Source organism: Oratosquilla oratoria, chromosome 12 (assembly GCF_046742065.1).
Source record: "Oratosquilla oratoria isolate Oo_2021 chromosome 12, ASM4674206v1, whole genome shotgun sequence".
Lineage (NCBI taxonomy): Eukaryota > Metazoa > Arthropoda > Malacostraca > Stomatopoda > Squillidae > Oratosquilla > Oratosquilla oratoria.
This window is the reverse complement of record NC_134788.1, coordinates 9,935,723-9,958,413: the sequence shown is the minus strand read 5'-3', so window position 1 is coordinate 9,958,413 and position 22,691 is coordinate 9,935,723. Positions and strand designations below refer to the sequence as shown.

The 22,691-nt window shown below is 38.0% G+C and overlaps 1 protein-coding gene across 2 annotated transcripts in view; it reads left to right on the top strand.

Moving 5' to 3' along the window:
* Positions 1 to 20,235, top strand: part of LOC143030949 (vacuolar protein sorting-associated protein 33B-like) — a 100,520-nt gene extending 80,285 nt beyond the window's left edge. For both annotated transcript variants that reach the window (XM_076194243.1, XM_076194244.1), the window contains exon 6: positions 18,521 to 20,235. In XM_076194243.1, coding sequence (XP_076050358.1) covers positions 18,521 to 19,768 — 1,248 coding nt within the window. In that variant the 3' untranslated portion in view covers positions 19,769 to 20,235. The remainder of the gene's footprint in view (positions 1 to 18,520) is intronic.
* The last annotated feature ends 2,456 nt before the right edge of the window (positions 20,236 to 22,691 follow it).

Sequence of the window (22,691 nt, the reverse complement as noted above, 5' to 3'; positions counted from 1 at the left end):
AAACTTGAAAGAATACAAAGAGCAATTACAAAACTAGCACCAACACTCTCAGAACTATCATATGAAGAGAGACTAACAAAACTTGAACTACAGACATTAGAACAAAGAAGAGAGAGAGGAGACTTGATAACTATTTATAGAATCATGAAAGGCATAGAAACTATTGATAGAGAGGATCTAATAAAATGGGATAGTAGAAATACAAGAGGACACGGAAAGAAAATCAGGAAAGACAGTCATAGAAGGGACCTGAAAAAGAACAGCCTTCTCCACAGAGTAGATGTCTGGAACAAGTTGGACGAAAAAGTGGTGTGTGCAAAAACAATTCATGAATTTAAAAGCAGTTTAGATAAAATGAGATATGAAGACGGGACATCATGAGCATCAGGGCTGTTTCTAGGCACAGGCGCCTGGGGCGCCATTTGCTTGGGGGGGGCGCCAAATTGCCATCCAAAATTAATATATAAATAAACGAGAGACAAGTATTTTTTTTTACGTGAATAATTCAAATAAATGAATAAATACAAGTGCAAACACAAAAATAAATGAATAATGAAAGTGTTGATACTTGATGCAACAGTGTTTAATGTTTGAAAGCACATTTCCAAACAGGTTTCGTATGATGACACTATAGATGATTTTGCTGTAAGGAAGTCGAGAAGAGTCAGGTTTTAAATATAAAAAAGTGAAGAAAACTTTTATTTAATAGTTTTAGCATAGACCTCAACATATATGCATTGAGTGCTATGGTTTTAGATTGGCAAGATTACCTTTTCAGTTTATCTTAGGTAGGATTTGCAATAAAAATGTATAATGGTGTTCTTCTATTAAAATTTACAAAAATCGTTAGTATACTTTTGAGTCTATACTTTTCCTTGCTATGTATGCATATAGGTGGAGGGGGGAAGGAGGGAGGGAGGGAGGGGGCGCCATAACGAATTCTTGCCTGGGGCACCTGATGAACTAGAAACGGCCCTGACGAGCATAGCTCCCCTTCCTGTAAAATACAACTAGGTAAATACAGTTCATTTATGTCCTTAGAATGTATTGCACATTGCTAGCACGTGTCAAAACACTATAACTATTTACAGGGCAAGTCATTGCAGTCTTCAAATCCTGAAAATTGACTGCTTTCATTATCATCAATACTAGAAAATTCACTGTTCTTTTCCATATCACTTACATCATCAGGGTCATCAATTGTGTTCAAAGAATCATTATCTTCTAACAGGATGACAAGGACAAGGAAAATCCAACTAACTATAGACTGGTGTCCCAACAAGCAAAATAGCAAAAATATGTGAAAAAGTTATCAAAAGTAGATGGGATCAATATCTGGAAAAAAAAAATATACTGTAGCCAACACAATTTGGATTTAGACAAGGAAGATCATGTACCACAAATTTGATTTGCTTTTACTCAAGACTAATAGAAATAATACAAGAAAGGGATGGATGGGTGGATTGTATTTTTCTAGATCTACAAAAAGCACTTGATAAAGTACCACACAAAAAGCCATTAAGAAAAATGGAATCAATAGGAGGCATCAAAGGAAAATGATTGGATTGGATGAAAGATTTATTGACTGGGAGAAAAATGAGGGTAGTACTTAGAGACAAATACTCGACCTGAGAAGTAATGATAAGTGGTGTCCTGCACGGTTCGGTATTGGCTCCTATCATGTTTGCCATATATATAAATGACATGGATGAAGGTGTGGAATGTTATATGACCTTCTTTGCAGATGATGCAAAAATACTAAAGAAAGTAAGTACAGAGGAAGGTTATGAATCACTACAGAAAGACTTAAAGTCTGGAAATGGAGTCAGAAGTGGGAAGTGAACTTTAACATAAAGAAGTGTAGTATAATGGAGTTTGGAAAAAGTAAAAATAGAATATGGAAGAAATACAAAATTGGTGCAGAAGTAAAAAAAGTGAGCTCAGAAAGGAACATAGAAGTACCTATCAGCAAAGATATGTCACCAGACAAGCATATCAACAAAACAGTCAGAGAAACCTTAAATTTACTATTTGGATGAGGAAATTGCAAAGAAAATATTAGTTACACTGATAAGACCAAGATTGGAGTGTGCTGTGACACTATGGACACCCAGTACTAAAAAGAATATAAAGAAATTAGAAAGAATACGAAGAGCAATGACAAAGATGGCACCAACACTCTCCAAATTGACATATCAACAAAGATTGTCCAAATTGGAACTACCAACCCAGGAACTAAGAAGAGAAAGAAGAGATCTACTGACTATTTACAGAATTATGAAAGGAATGGAAGTCCTAGATAGAGATGATTTATTAAAGTGGGACAAGAGAAAAACAAGAGGATATGAAAAGAAACTCAAAAAGGATAGTTATAGAAAAGACCTGAAAAAGAATAGCTTCCCACACAGAGTGGTAGATATCTGGAATAAATTAGATGAGGCAACAGTGTGTGCAAATACTATTCAAGAATTTATGAACAAACTTGATACTGAAAGATACACAGATAGGTCACTATGAGCATAGCTCTCTTCCCATATAATAGAACTAGGTAAATATTCCTGTCCCCCACCATATTTCTTGGGTCAAAAGCCTAGACTAGAGTATGCTGTGACACTATGGTCACCCAGTACCAAAAAGAAAATAAAGAAAATTGAAAGAACCCAGAGAGTAAATACGAAGATGGCCCCAACACTTTCAAACGTGTCATATAAGGAGAGATTGTCAAAACTGAATTTACTGACTCTGGAACAAAGAAGAGAAAGAGGTGACCTGTTGACCATCTTCTGAATCATGAAAGGCATGGAAGTTCATGATAGTGAGGACTTACTAAATTGAGATAAGAAAAATACAAGGGGACATAAAAAGAAACTCAAAAAGGACAGTTGAATAGACCTGAAAAAAAAAAAAAGTTTTCCACACAGAGCAGTGGATGTCTGGAACAAACTGAAAGGAACAATATTGTGTGCAAAAACTATGCACAAATTTAATAAACACTGTGAGATATAAAGATGGGACACCATAAGCATAGCTCCCCTTCCCGTAAGATACAACTAGGTAAAATACAAGAACCAACAGCCCAAGCTAGTTTATCTTTGCTGCCTTATTACAGGGTACCCCTCAAGATTTGATGGAGTTTTGTTTTTACACCATGTCATAAACTGAGTAAGCACCTTTCAGGCTGATTGCTTACCTTCTATTCAATGTACTGCCATCAGAAGAGCCTGCCTTACACTTGGGTGCCATAATGAAGGGCAAAAAGTTCCCAAAAAAGCAACACAAATAAAAGTGAATGATAGTAATCCAAAAAGGCAAGTAACTGCTTCCTTCCTCAGTCTATCATCACATGACAATGTATTCCTCTACCATACTTACCAACTAGCTCTATGTATTATTAAAGAAAATAAATAGATAAATGAATAGATAAATCTACAAAGGGGGAATGTACAGGGACAACCACTGGCAGTGTTGTAACCACAAAATACTGGAAGTCGAGACTGTCAAAAACCAAGGACTCCCTGTATGTTGCAACCCCTTTATCCAGTCAAGGAATTTCCTTGTTAAGATCAGTAACAAACAAAGATGTTGGTCAGCATAAGATAACTAATTATAATCTACAGAGTTTTTAAGACCCACATTTGACTGTGCCTCCCCAGCATGGTTCCAAGCAATCAAGAAAACATAGACACCCTATAAAATGCAGGGTGATCTAATAGAGGTATTCAAGTGGATCAAAGGCTTTGACAAGGGTAAAGCAAACAAGGTCATCATATTAAGACAACAGGGTAGGGCTCACAGTAATGGATTTGAATTGGACAAATTTAGATTCAAGAAGGAAATATGCAAGAACTAGTTTACCAATAGAGTGGTCAACAAATGGTAGTGGGCACTGGAATTATTAGTTGCTGAAAGAAAAAGTTAGACAACTTTATGGATGGGGATAATGGATGGTAATAGACATGGAACTGCCTAGTGTCCTTATGGTCTTTTGCAGTCTCCTTCATTCTTATATTCTTAAATTGTGCAAAAAACACAAAGAATAAGAATATGCCCAAAAACTACCCACATACTGAAACCAAAATTCTACTTATGGAACAGTGCATGAAAATGATAAGCACACAGTCCTCTTGAAGAGCTGTGTTCCAGTCATCCATTCATTGCACAACATGATGAAAAAACTCATCAAAACTTTGATCCAAGAATGGAATATGTATCAGTAGTATGATCCTTACACAGAGTGAAGGATATAAGCAAGATTGAGAGAATACAAAGGGTAGCAACCAAACTGGTCCCCAACCTGGCAGATAAATCATACGAGGAAAGACTAAAAGCATTGGGTCTGCCAACTTTGAAAGATTGAAGAGAAAGAGATAATATGATTACAGAGTTCAGGTCACTAAAGGGATAGATTGCATTGACAGAAGAGATCTCCTTATTAAAGATGGAAGGGCTTTAAAAGGTCAAGGGAGCAAGTTAAGAAAGACTACATGTCTAAAGGATGTGAAGAAATACAGCTTTCTATATAGATGTATAAATACTTTAAATACTTAGAGTAGCTTAGGAAGTGATATTGCCCAAGCTGAAACAATACATGAGTTCAAATCTAATTATTCAGACGCTCCTCAATTTACGTTTTAGTTACGTTCCGAATGGCCGAACGTAACGTGAAAATGAGCGTAAATTGTTACTGTACATTCCAGTAATGTATGACCATTCATACTGTACTATACATCCATAAATTCTATTACCGTATCTTATAAAACACCCCTAAATTATTAATTATAAACATAACATTGTAAAATGATAACATTAATTTCAAATAAATTAAATTCAAGCAACATAAAGTGAGATGGTGGAGGAGAAGGAGGAGGAGGAGGAGGCAAGGCACGTTCAGTCTGTCGTTTGTGCCATGTAAACAATGGACGCAGCGTCATGTGTAAGTATCGTTTGAACGTCTCGTACTATGGAGAGCACGCTAAACTCAAAAATTCACTCAAACAAATTTTTTTTTACAGTCAGTTCAAACGTAAAATCGAAAAAACATAAAATGAATGAACGTAAGTAGAGGAGCATCTGTAATTGGAGATCAAGGATATAGATTAAGTTAGAACTGTACATGAATTTGAAGTTATGCCTGATTAAAAAAAATGTATATGGTTGAGGAAGGATGGGAGAGGACAGAAGACGGGTGAATGGAGAATGGTTGTATATGGATGATGTTGTAATGCATGAGGTGGAATGGGCGGGGGGATGGGGATGAGGTAGTATGTGTGAGTAAAATTTGACGCAGCCCGAAGGGATTTCTCTCCGTCTTCTCCTTTTATGCATGGGGGGACGGAGAGGGAGGTTGCCGATTTAATGAAGCAGCCTTGCTGTGGGTGTGCTGTGTCTTGTGACACTATTTCTGACCCAGGGCAGTGGACAAGGTGCAGGGATGACCCGTCATCCAGGAGGTGCTAAGATAGGAGGGAGGGTGGAGGAGTGTGGAGTGTATTCAGGGATGGAAAGGGTGGGAATGATTTTACGCCTTTTCCTTTTTGGCTACCTCCCTTGTAAGAGGGAAGAAGCCTTGGTATATGTATGTATGTATATATATATATATATATACAGGTAGTCGTCGACTTACGACCGAGTTCGGTTCCAACAGACAGGTCGTAAGTCGATATGGATGCAAGTCGGTCTATGTATACAGTATATATTACCCTTTATATAATATATATATATATATATATATTGTATATTTAGCATATTGAAATAATCTTAGCATCTTTGAACTATGTTGTATAGTATTTTTAACCTTTTTATAATTTCATCTGATTTTCTTTGGGAAACTTAGCCTAGGCCTAAGCATATTGAATAAAATCCTATCACCCTTGACCTATGATATTTGATACTGTATTTGTTAACCTTTGTATTATTTTACCATCAGACTTTCTTAAGGAAACGTATGCATACTGAATAAAATCTTATTATCTTTGAGCTACGTTGTTTAGTATTCATTAACTTTTTATAATTTTCGTTAGGAAACGTAGCCTAGACCTACGCATACTGAATAAAGTCCTGTCATCTTTGACCTACAAATCCTTTTTTGTTGGTTACATTAAAATCATTGTAAAGCAAAATTAGGAGAAAAAAAAAAATTCGAAACACATTCTTTTCGTTTACGTACTGTACCGAAAATATTGTTATCGACAACAGACTAGGCATAAACAAAGTTTACTGTTACATTTTATTAATCGCAAAACATAAAAATACAAAATGCTGTACCGAACATTTTGTCATTGACAACAGACTAGGCATAAAAAATACTGTTACATTTTATTAATTGCAAAACATAAATATACAAAAAGTAAGGCAAAATTAAGATTTTTTTTTTATTTCAACAAAACACATTCTTTTCGTTTAAGTACTGTACCGAACATATTGTTATCGACAACAAAGTAGCCTAGGCTAGTTTGTTATATTTTATTAATTGCAAAATATACAAAAATACAAAATGCAATGCAAAATTAGGAAACATTTTACTTCAAACAAACAAAATGAAAGAATATTTAGCTGGCTGGGATGCTGACGCTGCCGGCAGCCTGCCAAAACTATCGTACTCGCGTCTCGCAGCGTGCGGAGTAATGTACTGCACTGCCAGGCATAACATTGCAATTCTATTACTCTATTAAATGTTAGATATTATTGCACCATCTCGTGGTCGTAAAGTCGATCAGTCGTAAGTCGCATAGGTCGTAAGTCGACGACTACCTGTATATATATATATATATATATATATATATAGAATAGGAGATGAGACTAAATGAGCATTGCTCCTTTCTGTATACTACAATTAGGTAAATACAAGATTCCAACTGACCACGACAAAAAAAATTCACACCAGCATCATACCGCTCAAACATCTACAACAACCTGCCAGCAGCCCCATGCAACAAAAACAAAAACATATACTCAGATCACAAAATAAGGACCCCAAGATCAACCATAAAACTCCCTACTCCATTAGACAAAAACATATACTCATACATACATACATACATATACCAAGGCCTTTTTCCCCCTTACCAGGAGGGTAGCCAAAAAGGACAAGGCACAAAAACATTCCCACCCATTTCATCCCCGAAAACACTCCACACCCCTCCGCCCTCCCTCCCATCTTAGCACCTCCTAGATGACGGGTCATCCCTACACCCTGTCCACTGCCCTGGGTCAGAAGCAGTGTCGCAGGACACAGCACATCCACAGCGAGGCCGCTTCATTAAATCGGCGACCCCCCCTCTCCGTCCCCCCATATAAAGGAGAGGATGGGGAGAAATCCCTTCGGGCTGCATCAAAAGTTTTGCTCACACACACTACCTCACCCCCATTCCCCCATCCAATCCACCTCATGCATCACAACATTTTCCATATACAACCATTCTCCATTCACCCCTGTCTTCTGTCCTCTCCCGTCCTTCCTCAACCGACATTCCCCTCTTCCCCAAAGCCCCCTTCACCCCATCCATCCATCCATCCATCTCATCCATGTTCACTCCCTCCACATCTGCCTTCCATACCTCCTTTACTAGTCTTTCTTCACTCATTCTTTCCATGTGTCCAAACCATCCTAATACTCTTTCATCCACCCTATCTCCCAGCTCCCTTTCCACCCCTGTTCTCCTCCTCACCTCCTCATTTCTCACTCTATCTAGCCTAGTAACCCCCATCATACTTCTCAGACACTTCATCTCAAACACATTCAAGTTCCTTCTCTCTTCCTCTCTCATGTTCCATGTTTCTGCTCCATACAGTGCTGTTGGCACAATCACTCCTTCATACAGTCTCCTCTTAGCATCCATTCCCAGATTCCTATTCCTCATTACACTTTTTAAACCACCAAGGCATTTACTCGCTTCTCTCAATCTACATTCTACCTCCACCTTCACTCCACCCTTTCCTGCCACATTTGCACCCAAATATCTAAAACTATCCACTTCCTCCAGTTGCTCTCCCTTAATGCTCACTTCCAGATTACTGCCACTTTCACCCCTTGTACATCTCATCACCTTACTTTTACCCATATACTCAGATCACAAAATAAGGACCCTGAGATCAATCACCAAAGTCCCTACTCCAATAGACTAAGTATGGAGATAGGTGGCAAAAACACAGATTCATTTGTCAAATTAAGGGTAGTAATGGGGCTAGAACAATTCAAGAATCTACTAGATTAAAATTTTAGAATCTATCTTGAGGAAAGAAATGCTTCTGATCTAGCTAGAGCTGCCATATTGGCACATGAATACACTATTATTCATCACAAAAAAAAGGGGACTCAACCCAAAGGTCACAGCCAACACACCACTTCCATTTCATTTGAGGGAGAAGTAAAGTCAGCAAAAGCAATTTTAAAAGACAGTTTCATGATAGTAGTTATTATCAAACAACCTATCCCAGATATAATTCCCATAGTCCTATTCCAACTTGTAATTATTTTCATAATTTTGGACATAATTTCTCTGAATGCAGGAAAAGACCAAATAATCAAATTTGATCACAACTAGTGGTTGTGTCAATTACTACCCCTTGTCCAACTAGCTATTGTAGCCCAGCTAGGACCAATTCACAAAATATATCATCCTCCCAAAGTATGTCCAAACCCACCTTATCACAAGTTAAGATTGAATCTTAAACTTCTGTCCTATCCCACAATTTACTGACTAAAGTAAAGATAGTACTAGACCCCCATTTTGCTCCTTTTGTGATGAAAGGAACTACAGGAAGTCTTTGATTTGCACGAGTTCAAAATAGCATGGTGTCAAAAAATAAGGTTTTTTCTACATATTACACACATTCCTTAAAATAACACAATTTCAAGATAATCAAGTTTCACACGTATTGTATTTATTGTACAGTACTGATTGTATTAAAAAAACATTAAAAACTACAGAACATGAGCATTAGTAATGTTTACTTAGTACGAGTAATTGTTTGTTTTGTTTCCAACAACTCCCATCCTTTAATATAGTGTATGTACAGTTTACTCCAGTACTAGGGGTGATCATCCTTACATTGCACGAAATTTACTTTGCATGGTCCCTTCTGGAATGCATCTATCGTGCAAATCAAGGACTCCCTGTATACCTAATTTCTGTAATAATGAATCAAAACCCATCTCTGTCCTAAGGGACTATTCAAACTCTTGTGTTAACTGTCACATTACCAAACCCCTCTGAGTCTTACTTGAATCAGGATGTCATTATGAACATAGTAGCAGGAATTAGAAGACTACTATTTCACAAAGTGTACTTGAAGACTGACATAGTCAAGGGAGATGTAATTGTCACTGCAATTGAAGAAATGCCGGCATAGTGGTTGGCATTAAACTGCTATTGTCAATGACCTAACAGGTAGTAAAGTTAATTCCCCTGTTGTAGTGCCCCTGTAACTGATGAGACCACACTAGAGAATCCATCTATTTTCCCTGTATGTACTGTAACAAGGTCTCAGATCACCAGAAAACCAAATGAATAGCATAATGTTTACACTTCACAAGAAAACACAGACACTGTTGATACACATCCCAAGGATGTAGAATCCTTGGTTAATGATACACTCTTCTCAGAAAACAGTAATACTGCTTCCATTCCTAATACTTCCCATTCTACTGTGACTAGGGAATCTAATTGAAGGCCAGAAATTGAATGAATAATTTTCTTCCCTCTTGGATCAATGTGTGACCAAAACACAACCCGAGACACAGTTTTGATGTTATTACCTCGAACAAGGTATCATAATGTGCAAATGGTTAATGCCTAATGTCCCTCTGTACCAGTCTTGGCAAGACAGACACCAAATTTTTGTCCCCACATGTATGAGGTCACAAATTTTACTATTAGCCCATGACTTTCCTTTGGCTAGTCACCAAGGAGTACGAAAAACTTTGGCACACATAATGTTGTTACCACTGTTAGCACTCACCTATTGATATGGTGACTCGCTTCTTTTAGTTGGTAAGCCCCATTGCCTCCAATCATTCAACTTTGTCAAGTTCTAGGCTGTCTGTTTCACTTAGTGTTGGTTTTCTTCATTGATAGGCTACCTCTCACTTCATTAAATTTTTCTGTCAAGGAGAATTAAATTCCAGAGTTTTCTATATCTTTCTTCTGTTCAATCCAATTAAGAATACACAATGCACTCTGAGTTTTTTCTAAGACACTCTTTTCAAGAGTACGTATTTACCTAGTTGTATTCCTATGGGAAAAATGGTTTTGTTTAATATGTGTTTCCCATTACATGTAAGATTTGGGAATGAATTATGCTCATTAAGTGAAGTTCCACTGTATATTCAAGATCGCAAGCCAAGCAATTTTATTAACTACACAAAGCAGACTTAGGCAGCTTGCTCAGGCTGTTACTTACAAACAGCCTGATGCAAAAATCCATCTTCTACCCACTTTTCTACCAACCTCATACAGGGCTCGGCAGCTACCACTTGATTGCCCCTGACCAACCATTTCCTATCTGCCTCTTATAGGGCTCTGGCATACTACAATTTCTCATGTTGGCAAGTGTTTGATTCTTTTTAATGTCATCATCCTTTTGATTACAGTCAATAATATTAAGGCAGCAATAACTAAGGAGGAGAAAAGAATAATTATGAAAAGAAATATGATTAATATAAGAGTTGTTTCTGAACCCAATGGATGTAGCTTATTTCCAAAGGTGGTGATTTTTTTTAGGAAGGTATGTTTTATTGGTTATATACATTATATTGAGGGTATTGGCAATAGTGGAGAGTCCCTGCATGTATTTCACACATGTCAGAAACTGAAATTGGACCTTCAACTGATTTTAATTTAGGATCTAATTCAGGACAGATAATGGATACTTTGGTTTTGTTTGGGAAAAATAGATATGAACTTCCTATGTTATTATGACCTGGTTTATAAATATCTTTTTGAAGTGACAGTTCTGCTTTACAGACATATTCTTAACTAGTGAAGATTGTACTCTCTTTTAAGTTACCTAGAGAAAGGATATAATCTAGTGGATCTATTACCAGTGTATCAACTTCAAATATTTAATCATTTATCTTCATTGGGAAGGGTATCAGTTTGTATAGGTTAAATATAAATTCCAATCCTTCTTAGCTAAGTTAATTATCCTTACAAGTTGGGGTATTGGGAGAAGCGAGGATGTGACTTGACCAGAATTTGCTAAAACTAAGTCTTGCACAAAGGATTCCAACTGAGATGCAATCTCAGTTATTTTTATGTGCATTGCATCAAGTAGTAAGAAAATAAGTAGGGAGTTTTCTTGTTCAGACTGGTTGATACTGAGTTTCTCTAAATTCTCTGTAATCTCAGAGATCAAATCCTCAGTGTTTTCTACACTGGTTTGTAAACTATCAATCTTTGTGACTTTTTCATTTAATTTATTCACATAATTCTTGAAATTGGCAAAGAAGGCAAAATTGGATATCCCTAATCCAGCAAGAACTCCTAAAGCTACAACCATCAAGCTTCACTTTTCTCTGTCATTGTTACGGAAATTTGCCTCCGAGATCAATGTTACTCTCTATCTCATTTTATTTTCAAGTTTCCTTTGAACAGCATTTTTATTTAAAATTCTTTGATAATGTCTAAGTTTACTCTCATGGAGTCTTTTTTTTTTTTTTTTTAATGGAGATGTTTTTTAAATCTAAGACAAGTGATAATTTTCTTATTTAACCTCTGTACTACATTGCTCTGAGAATGATTGACTTGCATAATTCTTACAAGATTTTGTTAAATTCAGTACCATTGTCTGAAACTAAGATCTTGGGAGTAGTGAAATTACAGATGATTTGTTCATATATTACTGAAGCAATTGTTTCAGCTCTCTTATTTGGAATGGGTTGTAAAATACAAAATCTTGACAGATAATCAATGGCAACAAATACATATTTATATCCATTTTCAGACATATGTAACTAGTGTATCTAAATGGAATCTCTCCCAAGGTTTCTGTGGTATGGGATATGATAGCATAGGAGCAGGCTTATGTGTATTTCCTTTTACCTCAGCACATTTCAAGCAATTATCAATATGTAAGTAAATATCTCTCTTCATGCCTGGCCAAAAGTATTTAAGTTGTGCTTGTCTATAAGTTTTATCTTTTCCTGGATGAGAACTATAATCACAGTTATGAAGTAATCTTAATACCTCTGGTACAAGAGTTTGGAATCACCAACTGATTCACTGGGCCCCTAGAAATATTTTTCCCTCTTATGACTATTTTTGTATACAAAAGTCTATTGCTTAAATGAAATTCTTTTATCTGTTAGCCCTTTGGTAGTTTTGGAGAAATTCTTTGCAGGTTCATCAAGTACTGTGCCATGTTTCCCAAGTCTGATCTCTTCTTTGTTCATTTATTATCAATTATTCATCTAATATTACTAGTTCATTAATACTGCAAATAAAATTTATCAACCCTGTCATTGGTTGGCTAATATTCCTAGATAGTGCATCTGCTGCAACATTCTTCCTACCTGGAATGTATTCAAACTTAACTTCGTAGCACTGAAGTGTAGTAAACCACCTAGCTAATCTGCCTCTAAGATTTTTATGCTTGAATAAATTCTGAATAGCTGTATAATCAGTCCACACTCTGATTGGATATCCCAGTATCATATCTCTAAAACTCTCCAGTGAATCTACCACCCACCCCTCCCTGATAACCTCTCCCAGTTCCTTCCCTGTTGGCTTATATGTGCTCAGAGTGTGTGTCATGTCTATACTTGAAAAAGCTGTAACAAGCGAAACGTAGTACCAATAAAGGTTTCGATCTCACAAGGTGTTTATTCTCACAGTCTTGGCGGCTTTTGCCATTGTGATTCACAAAGAATGAACTCTTCATCATAATTAGGAAAAATGAGAACAGGAGAACTAGTAAGTTTATCTATCAACTTGTCAAAAGTTTGATGTTGTTCAGGTCCCCAAATGAACCTTGAATTTTCCTTAACAATAACTTAATGGATTAGCTATGTCTGCATATCCCTTAATAAATTTCGTATAGTATCCTATCTATCCTAAGAAACTTCTTTCTCTACATTGTTCAGTATAAGGTAGTTTACTACTTTTTCCTTTGAATTCACTGTACAAGTCCATGTCTATCTGTTTTATGTCCCAAATAAATGACACTGTCTTGCAGAAACATAAATTTTTCAAGTTTCACTTTCATCCCTGCTTCAACTAGTCTTGAGAATACCAAATCTAATTTCTTGAAGTTCTCAGTTGCCGTTGGAGAAACTATTAAAATATCGTTCAGGAATACACTGGGTGTGTTTCCTAACTACCCATCTAGTAATCTCATACAAGTTAATGGACTGTTGCATAACCCAAATGGCATTTGCATGAATGCATAGTACCCCACTGTAGAAAATGCTGTATAATCTCAAAAATCGTTGTGCAACTTGATCTGGCAAAAAGCTGATTTGATCTCTATAGTGCTAAAATACTGATTCTCATTTCCCAAACTACAAAGTATACTGGCTATTACCAGCAATGGTAGTCAATCAGGTATTGTCTGTTATTCAGTTCCCTATAGTCAATAGCTGGACATATAGTACCATTTGATTTTGGCACTAAAATCAATGGAAAGTTCCATTCACTTTGTGTTCTGTGATATCCTGCAATAATATTACAGTGAGCAATTTATCTACAGTGGCTAGTTTGGAATGGGGTAGTCTGTAGGCAGGCATATAAATAGGTTGAGTCCCTAGTTTTAATTTAATCTGATGTTTTATAACAGTTTTGCCCAAGGTGTCCCCTGGCAAAGCAATTGCTTTATTGTTCTTCGCTAACAATGTAATTAAATTTGATTCTAACTCAGGACAACAAGTAGGCCCTAATTGATTCTTATATTTCTCCCTCAAATCTATTTCTTCCTGAATTGAACAGATGAAACTGGTGATTCAACCTCTTCAGGACTCTCATTTAAAATCTTAATAGGTCTTTGATAGATTTGCATACATCCTATTTGTGTACTTTTTCTTAGAAATATGTCTTTATTCAAGGTACTAATCACTAATATTTCTACCTTGTTCTTGTGTGTCTTATAAATCCCTGAGTCCAATTTCAAACTCCAATTTCGAACCTTTTTATCCTAATTGAATCTGGGATGGTTAAAATTTTTAGTGTCTACAGTGACTCCTTTCAACTCCACTACTACTCTGTTAATTTTCAGGATTGCACTGATGTTGAATTATTACACCACCTTCCACAATTAGTAAAGCTTCATTTGGAGTTGATGAATTCTGATTAATTTCTGGGATTTCTTGAACATCTGAGTTGTGCCCACTATATGTGTCTTTCTCTTCCTCTTTTGTTATCTGTTCTTGAATAGACCGCTCTGCCCTGCTACTATCCAGTCTAGCATTGTTATCTTCCCCCTCTTTCTCAGTAGGTTCTCTTATCACAGATAATAGTTGATTTAAAAATGGGATTAACTGTGATTTCACTAAGGTCTCTAACTCAGCCAGACATATGATCATGCCCTCTTTTCTCATTGTTTTAAATCCTATCAATAAATCTAGGAAGACATATTCTTCTACAGCTATCACTGGAATGTGCAGTTGCTCATTTTTATACAAAATAACACCGAACTTGGTCTTAGCTAATGTTTTTAACTGGCTTCCTATTACTCCTTGCAATGAGTATTGGATTGCTTCCAAGATTTTAACTCCCAGATTCAACCTTTTAAGCACTTTACTGGTTATAACATTTACAACAGATGCTGTATCAATAAATATTTGAATAGGTCTATTGGATTACTTTACCCACAATAATAGGTTCAACAGAAGTTCTTCCAATTGTTATAGTAAGTTAAAAAAATTCTCTTGTGTTCTCTTTCTCATCACTCTCCAGTACACTATAATGTCTGTCACTCTAGGATTAGCTCTGTAGTGTTGTTTTATTTTGTGTGAATACAAAGATATGGCATTCCTCTACAATTCTGTGTTCTATGCCCTACTCTATTGTGAAACAAACAGAAAGGTGGGTTTCTACAATGATACTCATTGTGACCCTCATATTTGCAGTTCCTACAAATGATCTCATAATAACACTCTCATGCTGTATGTCCCAATTTCCTACAATTATATTAATGAAGTCTGGCATTCCTTGAAATGCTTCTAACTCTATGTTCAGATCCCCTGTTTATGTAATCACTCCTAGAGTTCTTAGTTTCTTTCTGTTGTTGCATTCCTAATGTCATGACATATGAACTAATTGCTTTAATTTCTTGATAACCTTGAAAAAGATCATTTTTCTCCCCTAAGTCCATTGTTTCTTTAAAATCCGTGTATAGCTTTTCTGTAGTCATCTTGTTACTGTTGTATACCAATTTGTCACTAGATCTACTTTCTATCCAATCTGAATCCTTCAACATAGAAATCATGTCCTTAGACCATCTGTCTATTTTTACTAAATATTCTGTTTCATTTGATTTTTTTTTTTGTCTTTATGATTCTAACCAAATACCTGATAGGATCCTGATCACACTTTGATTTAAAGTGTTCAGTGAATGATTTCTTATAATTTTCATGTGTTGATATTTTCCATTTGCTGGAAATTTATTATAAGCCTAGCCATACCCTTCTCAGGATCTACATTTTGTTTTAAAGTTTCTATTTCTCCTTTTCATCTAGTATGTTTTTTGTCACTATTAATGTATCAATTATGTTAATAGAGTCTTTTTATCCCTATAATATTTTCTTCCTCTGAAAACTTTGGAACATTTGACTGCGAGGTTATCTCATGACAGAGAACTTCTGTGGCCATCCTAACCATAATTATAACTATATTGCATGTGAATTTCTACCTTCTCTGTTAATAATATCGATTTGAATTGAGTCCTTCAACTTATAGTCATCCTTCAATATGTACGGGTGCACACTTTAGCAACACATCATCCTTGTCCTTGTAGTCATCCCTCTCCTTCACTAGCTTGTCCTTGTGGCAGTGTGGGGATTTGTGTGCTCTACGTGGTCCCATGTGTTGCTTGGAGTTAGTGAATAGTTGCTTGCATTTTCTTTGCAGATGTTTTGTTTCTTTGGAGACATTGCGTGCAATGAAGTGGCTGCACCAATTCTCTTCGCATGAGAAAGCACGTATTATTGCACTAAATTCTTTAGGTGTAGTCTTTAGTTGTGTGCATTGAGTGCTTCTCTTCGGAGATGTTTTAGCTGCATGCATTGAGTGCTTCTCTTCGGAGATGTTTTAGCTGCATGCATTGAGTGCTTTTCTTCTGTAATGTGTTAGTTGCTTCTCTTTAGAGATGTTTTAGTTACATGCATTCTTTCCCTCGCTGCCGCCACTGTTGCCACCCTTGTGGTCTTCACTGGATATAGCAACTCACTTCCGGTAATGATTTTCTTCTATATCTTTCTTCTGTTAATTCTTATACAGTGTACCCTCCAAAGTTCTTCCAAGAAATCCCCTGAGAGCATGTATGCGAGATCCTATGTGAGTTTTGCAGTAATGTAGTGATTTCCTCAGTCCAGTGATCTCTAACTTTATATTTAAGATCCTCCCCAAAGGGCATGATCCATTCGTGAACCAATTGAATTTTCTCCTCCACCCTTTCACCAATCAGATTCTTTGTTTCAAGTCTTTATGGCAATATTGTTTACTTAGAATAATCTAGAGTCTCTGCATAATTCTCACTTAGGTTACAAAGGAATGTCATATCAGCAAAAGTAAATATACCTTCAAGCTCCTGGGCTGTTATTTACAAACAATATTTTATTACCTACACAAAGTGGACTCAGTTAACTTGCTTGGGGTGTTATTTACAAACAACATTCCTATAAAATGTAACAACCCATCTTCCACCCCTCTTTCTACCCTCTTTTCTACCAGCCTCTTACATATATTCAACAGACTGATCCCTCTAAAACTTCTACATTTACATTTGTCTTTGTTTCCTTTATAAAGTGGAACTATACTAGTATTCCAGTCCTCTGGAGTACCTCAAAAGCCAGTTTGATTATAGTTCCTCCCTTTGTCAGACACTCGATATGACATCCATCAAACCCAGGTGCCCTACCAGCTTCATCACTCTTAACCCCTTCGATACGATGATGCTTACGTAAGCGTCATGAGGAGCAAGTGGGTGCGCAAAGCTGCCAATGTCATCGTCTTGATTATATATACAGTATTGTAGTTGTACCTGGATGACCCCCATACTCTGTAAACTGGCTTCATCATATTTCCTATGGTTATTAAAATTCACGGGTGAAAGAGAAGAACAATACAGCGGTAACTTTATTTTTTATAATGCGAGTATTATGACGCAACATCACACGTCTGGCAGCTAATGCTGCCCACGAGATTTTGGCCCGTATTGAAGAAGTTAATGGTCTTTGTATCTCATCCTTTTCTATAACCCTATATTTATTCTTCTATCAGAATAATTTTCCAAGCACCGTCCACTGATACAGTAATTTTGTCCATCCCCTCCACCACATTTAGCAATTTTCTGAAATTTTTACCCATCTTCCCCTTTCCACATTTACATCTTCCAACATCCTTCCATCTGTGCTCTTTAATTTTTCTCCTTTTCCTGGCTCACCCACCTCACTGTCTTCTTTCTTTTATTCTTTCCTTCATTTTATTCTTTTTAAAATTCTGTGTCAAACTTCCACCCCATATTACATCTTTCCTACTCTTTGTTTTCCTCATCTTGCATTTTATTTCTCTCTTGTGCCTCTCAAAGCTTTTCCTAGTTCTATCTTGCAACTAGTCCTCATAAATTTGCTTATTTTCTTCTACCACTGCCTTCACCTCATCATACCGCCATTTACTACCTCTCCTTCTGTTCCCTCACATCCTCCTCATCCCACTTACCATCTTTGTATATTTTATTATTTCCTATTTGAAAGATAACATTCTTCTATTCCTATTTCTCCTTTATCCCTGAGTACCACCCATGCTTCTCTCATCTTTTTATGGTATTCTTTCTCTTAATCATTCTCATTCACTTTGTTTACTCACAGCACCTCTTCCTCCCTCCCTTTACCTCCTCCACCCTTAATATCTCCTCTACAAAATAGTGATCTGACACTCCCCCACTCTATTCCCTGAAAACATGAATGTCTAGAACTTTTCAAGTCCTCCACCTCTTTTTCTCTTCTTACCAGAAACAATTAAAAGTACATACCATCTAGGTGATAGGGGAGAGCCTTGGTTGCAGCCCTTGCAAATCCTAACCTAAGGGAACTCTTACTTTGTATATTTTGACTTCCAATTATTTCTTTTAAGATTATTTTGTATAAAATCAAACCATACATAAATATAAATGGCAATTTTGTATGCAATGCAACGAAGACACCTTTAGCTCAGCCATGTTTGTCAGTCATTTCTTATTTTCTATATGCTCTTTTTCCTTCTTTCTCAACCATACTTTCTCCATATTGCCTCCCCATTTCTCTGCCATTCTTGCATTTCTCTATCACCCTTCCTTTTGTTTTTATGCTCATTTTTTTTATCTGTTCCAGGTATGTGAGATTGGCCACCTTTTCATATTTGATCGTGACCTGGATTATGTGACTCCACTCCTAACCCAGTTGACCTATGAAGGGGCTATTGATGAGCACTTTGGGATCAAGGCAGGGGTGGTGGAGTTCCCAAAGGAAGTGGCAGGGAAGGATACAGCAACTAAGGTATCCTTGAACAGCCGAGATACTATCTATGACAACATTCGAAACAGGCATATGGCTGGAGTATCAAACTACCTTATCACGAGGGCTCGGGAGGTGCATGCTAAAAAGGACAAGGCACAAGGTATGAGTGTAGCCCAGATGAAAACCTTCGTGGCCAATGAACTCAAAACTATACAAAACTTGCAGCAGACACTGACACTGTACTTGCGGGCATGTGAAGCCATCACCAGTAGATGTGGGAAGGACTTGGATGCGCAGCTTCGCACAGAGTACGAATTTGTGACAGGTAGTGCAGGGGCCAAGGCCCGGACATTCATAGAAGACTGCCTAGCACGTCAGCTACCTGTCAGTAACAACCTGCGACTCATAGGTCTGTACTCTTATACACAGGAAGGCCTCTCAAGGAAGGATTATGAAACAGTTGTGGCACAGCTGGTGGCTGCATATGGTCATGAACAACTAGTCACAATACACAACCTTAGGAGTCTTGGTATTCTGACCCTAGCTTCAGATGCCACAGCTGCTGCTGCCTCTTCTGGATCTTCCCCCTCATCTTCAGCAACCCTGAATTCTTTTTCATCCTCTGCTATAGTCTCTACTTCCTCAGGGAAAGGGAGTGTGGCACAAGAGAAGTTGAAGCAGGTGACACAACGGGTAGCAAGTGCATTACCCCGCCGTGCCTCAGCATGGCGAGCACTGGCAAACAAACTCCAGCTTATTCCAGATGAAGATGAACCATTTGATCTACATAATCCAACTCATATGAGCTATGTCTTCAATGGTGTGTATACTCCTGCCATCCCAAAAGTCATAGCTAGTGTTTTGGAGAGAGGACCTGCCAGTGTCTCTGACGCTCTCAAGTTGGCGCCTGGATCCACCACTAGCTACTGTAACCCCTCAGCAGTTGGGGTGGGAACCTTCTCTGTGCCACGAGTGGTACTTGTGGTGTTTTTGGGTGGAGTTGCATGGAGTGAGGTAGCAGCCCTCCGTCTGCTTGGTGTCATCACAAGCACCCGTTTTATCATTGCAACTACAGCTACCATCAATGGCAATACCCTCCTCCAGGAAGCAATATTTTCTTAAATCTTATAAGATCCAAGAATTGGTGTACTGGAGGTGAAAGATAAATGACAACATTTGTCAGGATGACTTTACTGATTCAGGTCATCATACTTTTTGCTTTTTAACCACTTTCATACAGTGCCGCACACGTAGGCGTCATGAGGAGCAAGTGGGTACATGATGATGCCGACATCGGCCTTTTGATTATATTTATTGTAGTCGTACCTACGTAAGATTCATTCTCTCTAAACTGGCTGCATCATATTTTCTATGGTTATCAAAATTCACGGGTGAAAGAGAACGAACAATTAAGCACTGACTTTATTTTTTATAATGCGATTATTATGACGCGACATCGCACATCGGCCATCTAATGCTGCCAAATGTGCGATGTGCCCCGTATTGAAGGGGTTAAATCTGTTGGTAATTTGCTTTAGATTTCATTATGTATTCTATTTTGTAATATTGTTAAATAAATGTGAAGTTTGTCCACTTGTTTTACTATTACATTATTTGGTCCCTAGGAGTTTTGGATTAGGGACCCTGCTATGGAGGTACTATGTCTTGCTGCAATGCCTCTGACCCAAGCAGTGGGTACAGAACAGGGATGACCCTTCATCTACAAGGAGTTAAGATAGAAGGGATAATTAATGGGTTTTGGATAGGTGTGGGATGGGTAAAGAGTGGGTATATGCTTTGACTTTGCCATCCCCTTAAAAGCAGGAAAGAACATGAGTAAGGGGCTACAATGATGGACATGCCCATCATCACTCCATGGTGCAGGAAGCAGGAGGAGGATGTACCTGGACCAAGTGAACTAATGGTGACCACCCAAAAACTGCACCAACTTCAAAACCAGCACATTATCCCCACTTCCACAAGGAGGGGTGGTCCTGAAGGCCCAGCACCTGGTCTTTGGGTCTACAGAAACTCGGTTTATTCACCCTCCCACTCAGCTCCAATTATCTTCCCTTCCATCATTCCAGATTTTTCATATAAGGTCAGTACACTGGTGCCAGCACTCCCCCTTCTGTTATCTGGTGACTAGGCATCCTTCTCCTTGTAGCCCGACAGGGGACATTCCTAAAAGTAAAGCAAAGGCATAAGAGGGTCTGGAAGTTCTCGGACCAGCACCCTAAGGTTTGGGTCTTTTAATGTGCGTGGATGTGGTACAGATGAGAGTAAAAGGGAAGAGATAGGTAGTATGTTTGTGAGAAGAAAGATGGATGTGTTGGCTTTGAGTGAAACTAAGCTGAAAGGGAAGGGCGATTGTAAGTTTGGGCGTGTAAGTGGGAGGTTATCAGGAGTGAAGAGAGGGCGAGGGAGGGAAGGGGTGGCTATACTAGTAAGTGAAGAGATAGGTAAACGTGTAGTGGAGTGGAAGGAGGCCTCCTCAAGGATAATGTGGATGAAGGTGAAACTGGGAAAGGAGATGTGGGTTTTTGTAAGTGCATATGGGACTGGCAGTGAGAAGAGTGTAGAAGAAAGGGAGGCTTTTTGGATAGATGAGTGCATAGAGGGTTTAGGAAGAAGTGTAAATGTAATAGTACTGGGAGACCTTAATGCTAGGGTAGGAAAGGATCCAATTGATGGAGTGGTTGGGAAATGTGGAGTTCCAGGAAAAAATCGTAGTGGAGAGTTGATGATGGAAATGTGTCTAGAAAGAGAGTTGATGATAGCAAATACAGTGTTTCGGAAGAAAGTCAAGCATAAGTATACATGGGAGAGGGTGGTGGAGGGAAGGGTGGTAGAGCTTTAATGGACTATGTAGTGGTAAATAGGATTATGATAGGAAGAGTTAAGGATGTACATGTGCTAAGGGGAGAGGGTGAGGGAATATCAGATCATTTTCTGGTGGAAGGTAAGTTGAGAGTGGAGGACAGATGGAGAAAGAGGAAAGGGACAGAGGGTAGGGAGGTGCTTAGAGTGAACTCTTTAAATGAAAAGGAAAAGGAGAAGTACAAGAAGAAGCTGAAGGAGGAGTGGGAGGGAGTGAGGGATAGAGTAGAGGTAGGTGATGAAGAGGAATGGGGATGGTTCAAGGAGGGAGTCACAAAGTGTGCAAAGATGGTGTGTGGAACAAGAAGGACAAGAGGAAATAGAAGGAAGGGTAGTGAATGGTGGGATGAGGAAATGAAGAAGGTTGTAGAAGAGAAGAAGCGAGCTTACACAGATTGGTTACAAAATAGGATGAGGGAGTCATACGAGACGTACAAAGAAAAGAAAAGAGAAGTAAAGAAAATGGTAAAGGAGGCAAAGAGGAGAGCAGATGTAAAATGGGGTAAGAGTATGACAGAAAATTTTGAAAGTAATAAAAAGATGTTTTGGAAAGAAATTAAGAGAGGAAGAGGAGGCGAATCAAGTAGAGAAGAAAAGGTAAAAGGTGCAGATGGAGAGATGATAATGGAAGAGAAGGCAGTAAGGGGAAGATGGGCAGAATATTTTAGGGAGTTGCTAAATGTGAAGGAGGATAGGGAGGGAAAGATAGCTGCAGTGGGAAATGCTGAGAAAATGAGAGTGATGAGTGAGGAAAATGGAGGAGAAATAAGGAAGGATGAAGTGAAGGCAGCTGTTAAGATGATGAAAGCAGGTAAGGCACCTGGTCTGGATGGATGCCATGCAGAATGTCTTAAAAAAGGAGGTACAGTGATGGTGGACTGGTTGGTGAGGTTATTTAATGTTTGCTGGAGAGAAGGTAGAGTGCCAGAGGATTGGAGGAGTGCTTGTATAGTTCCACTTTACAAGGGAAAGGGGGACAAGTGTAAATGTAGTAGTTTCAGAGGGATTAGCTTGTTAAGTGAAGTTGGGAAGGCTTATGGGAGGATCTTGATTGAGAGGATTAGGAGAGGAACAGAGGGAGTAATTGGTGAGGAACAGTGTGGATTTAGGACGGGTAGAGGTTGTGTAGATCAGATTTTTGTGGTAAGACAGATATGTGAGAAAG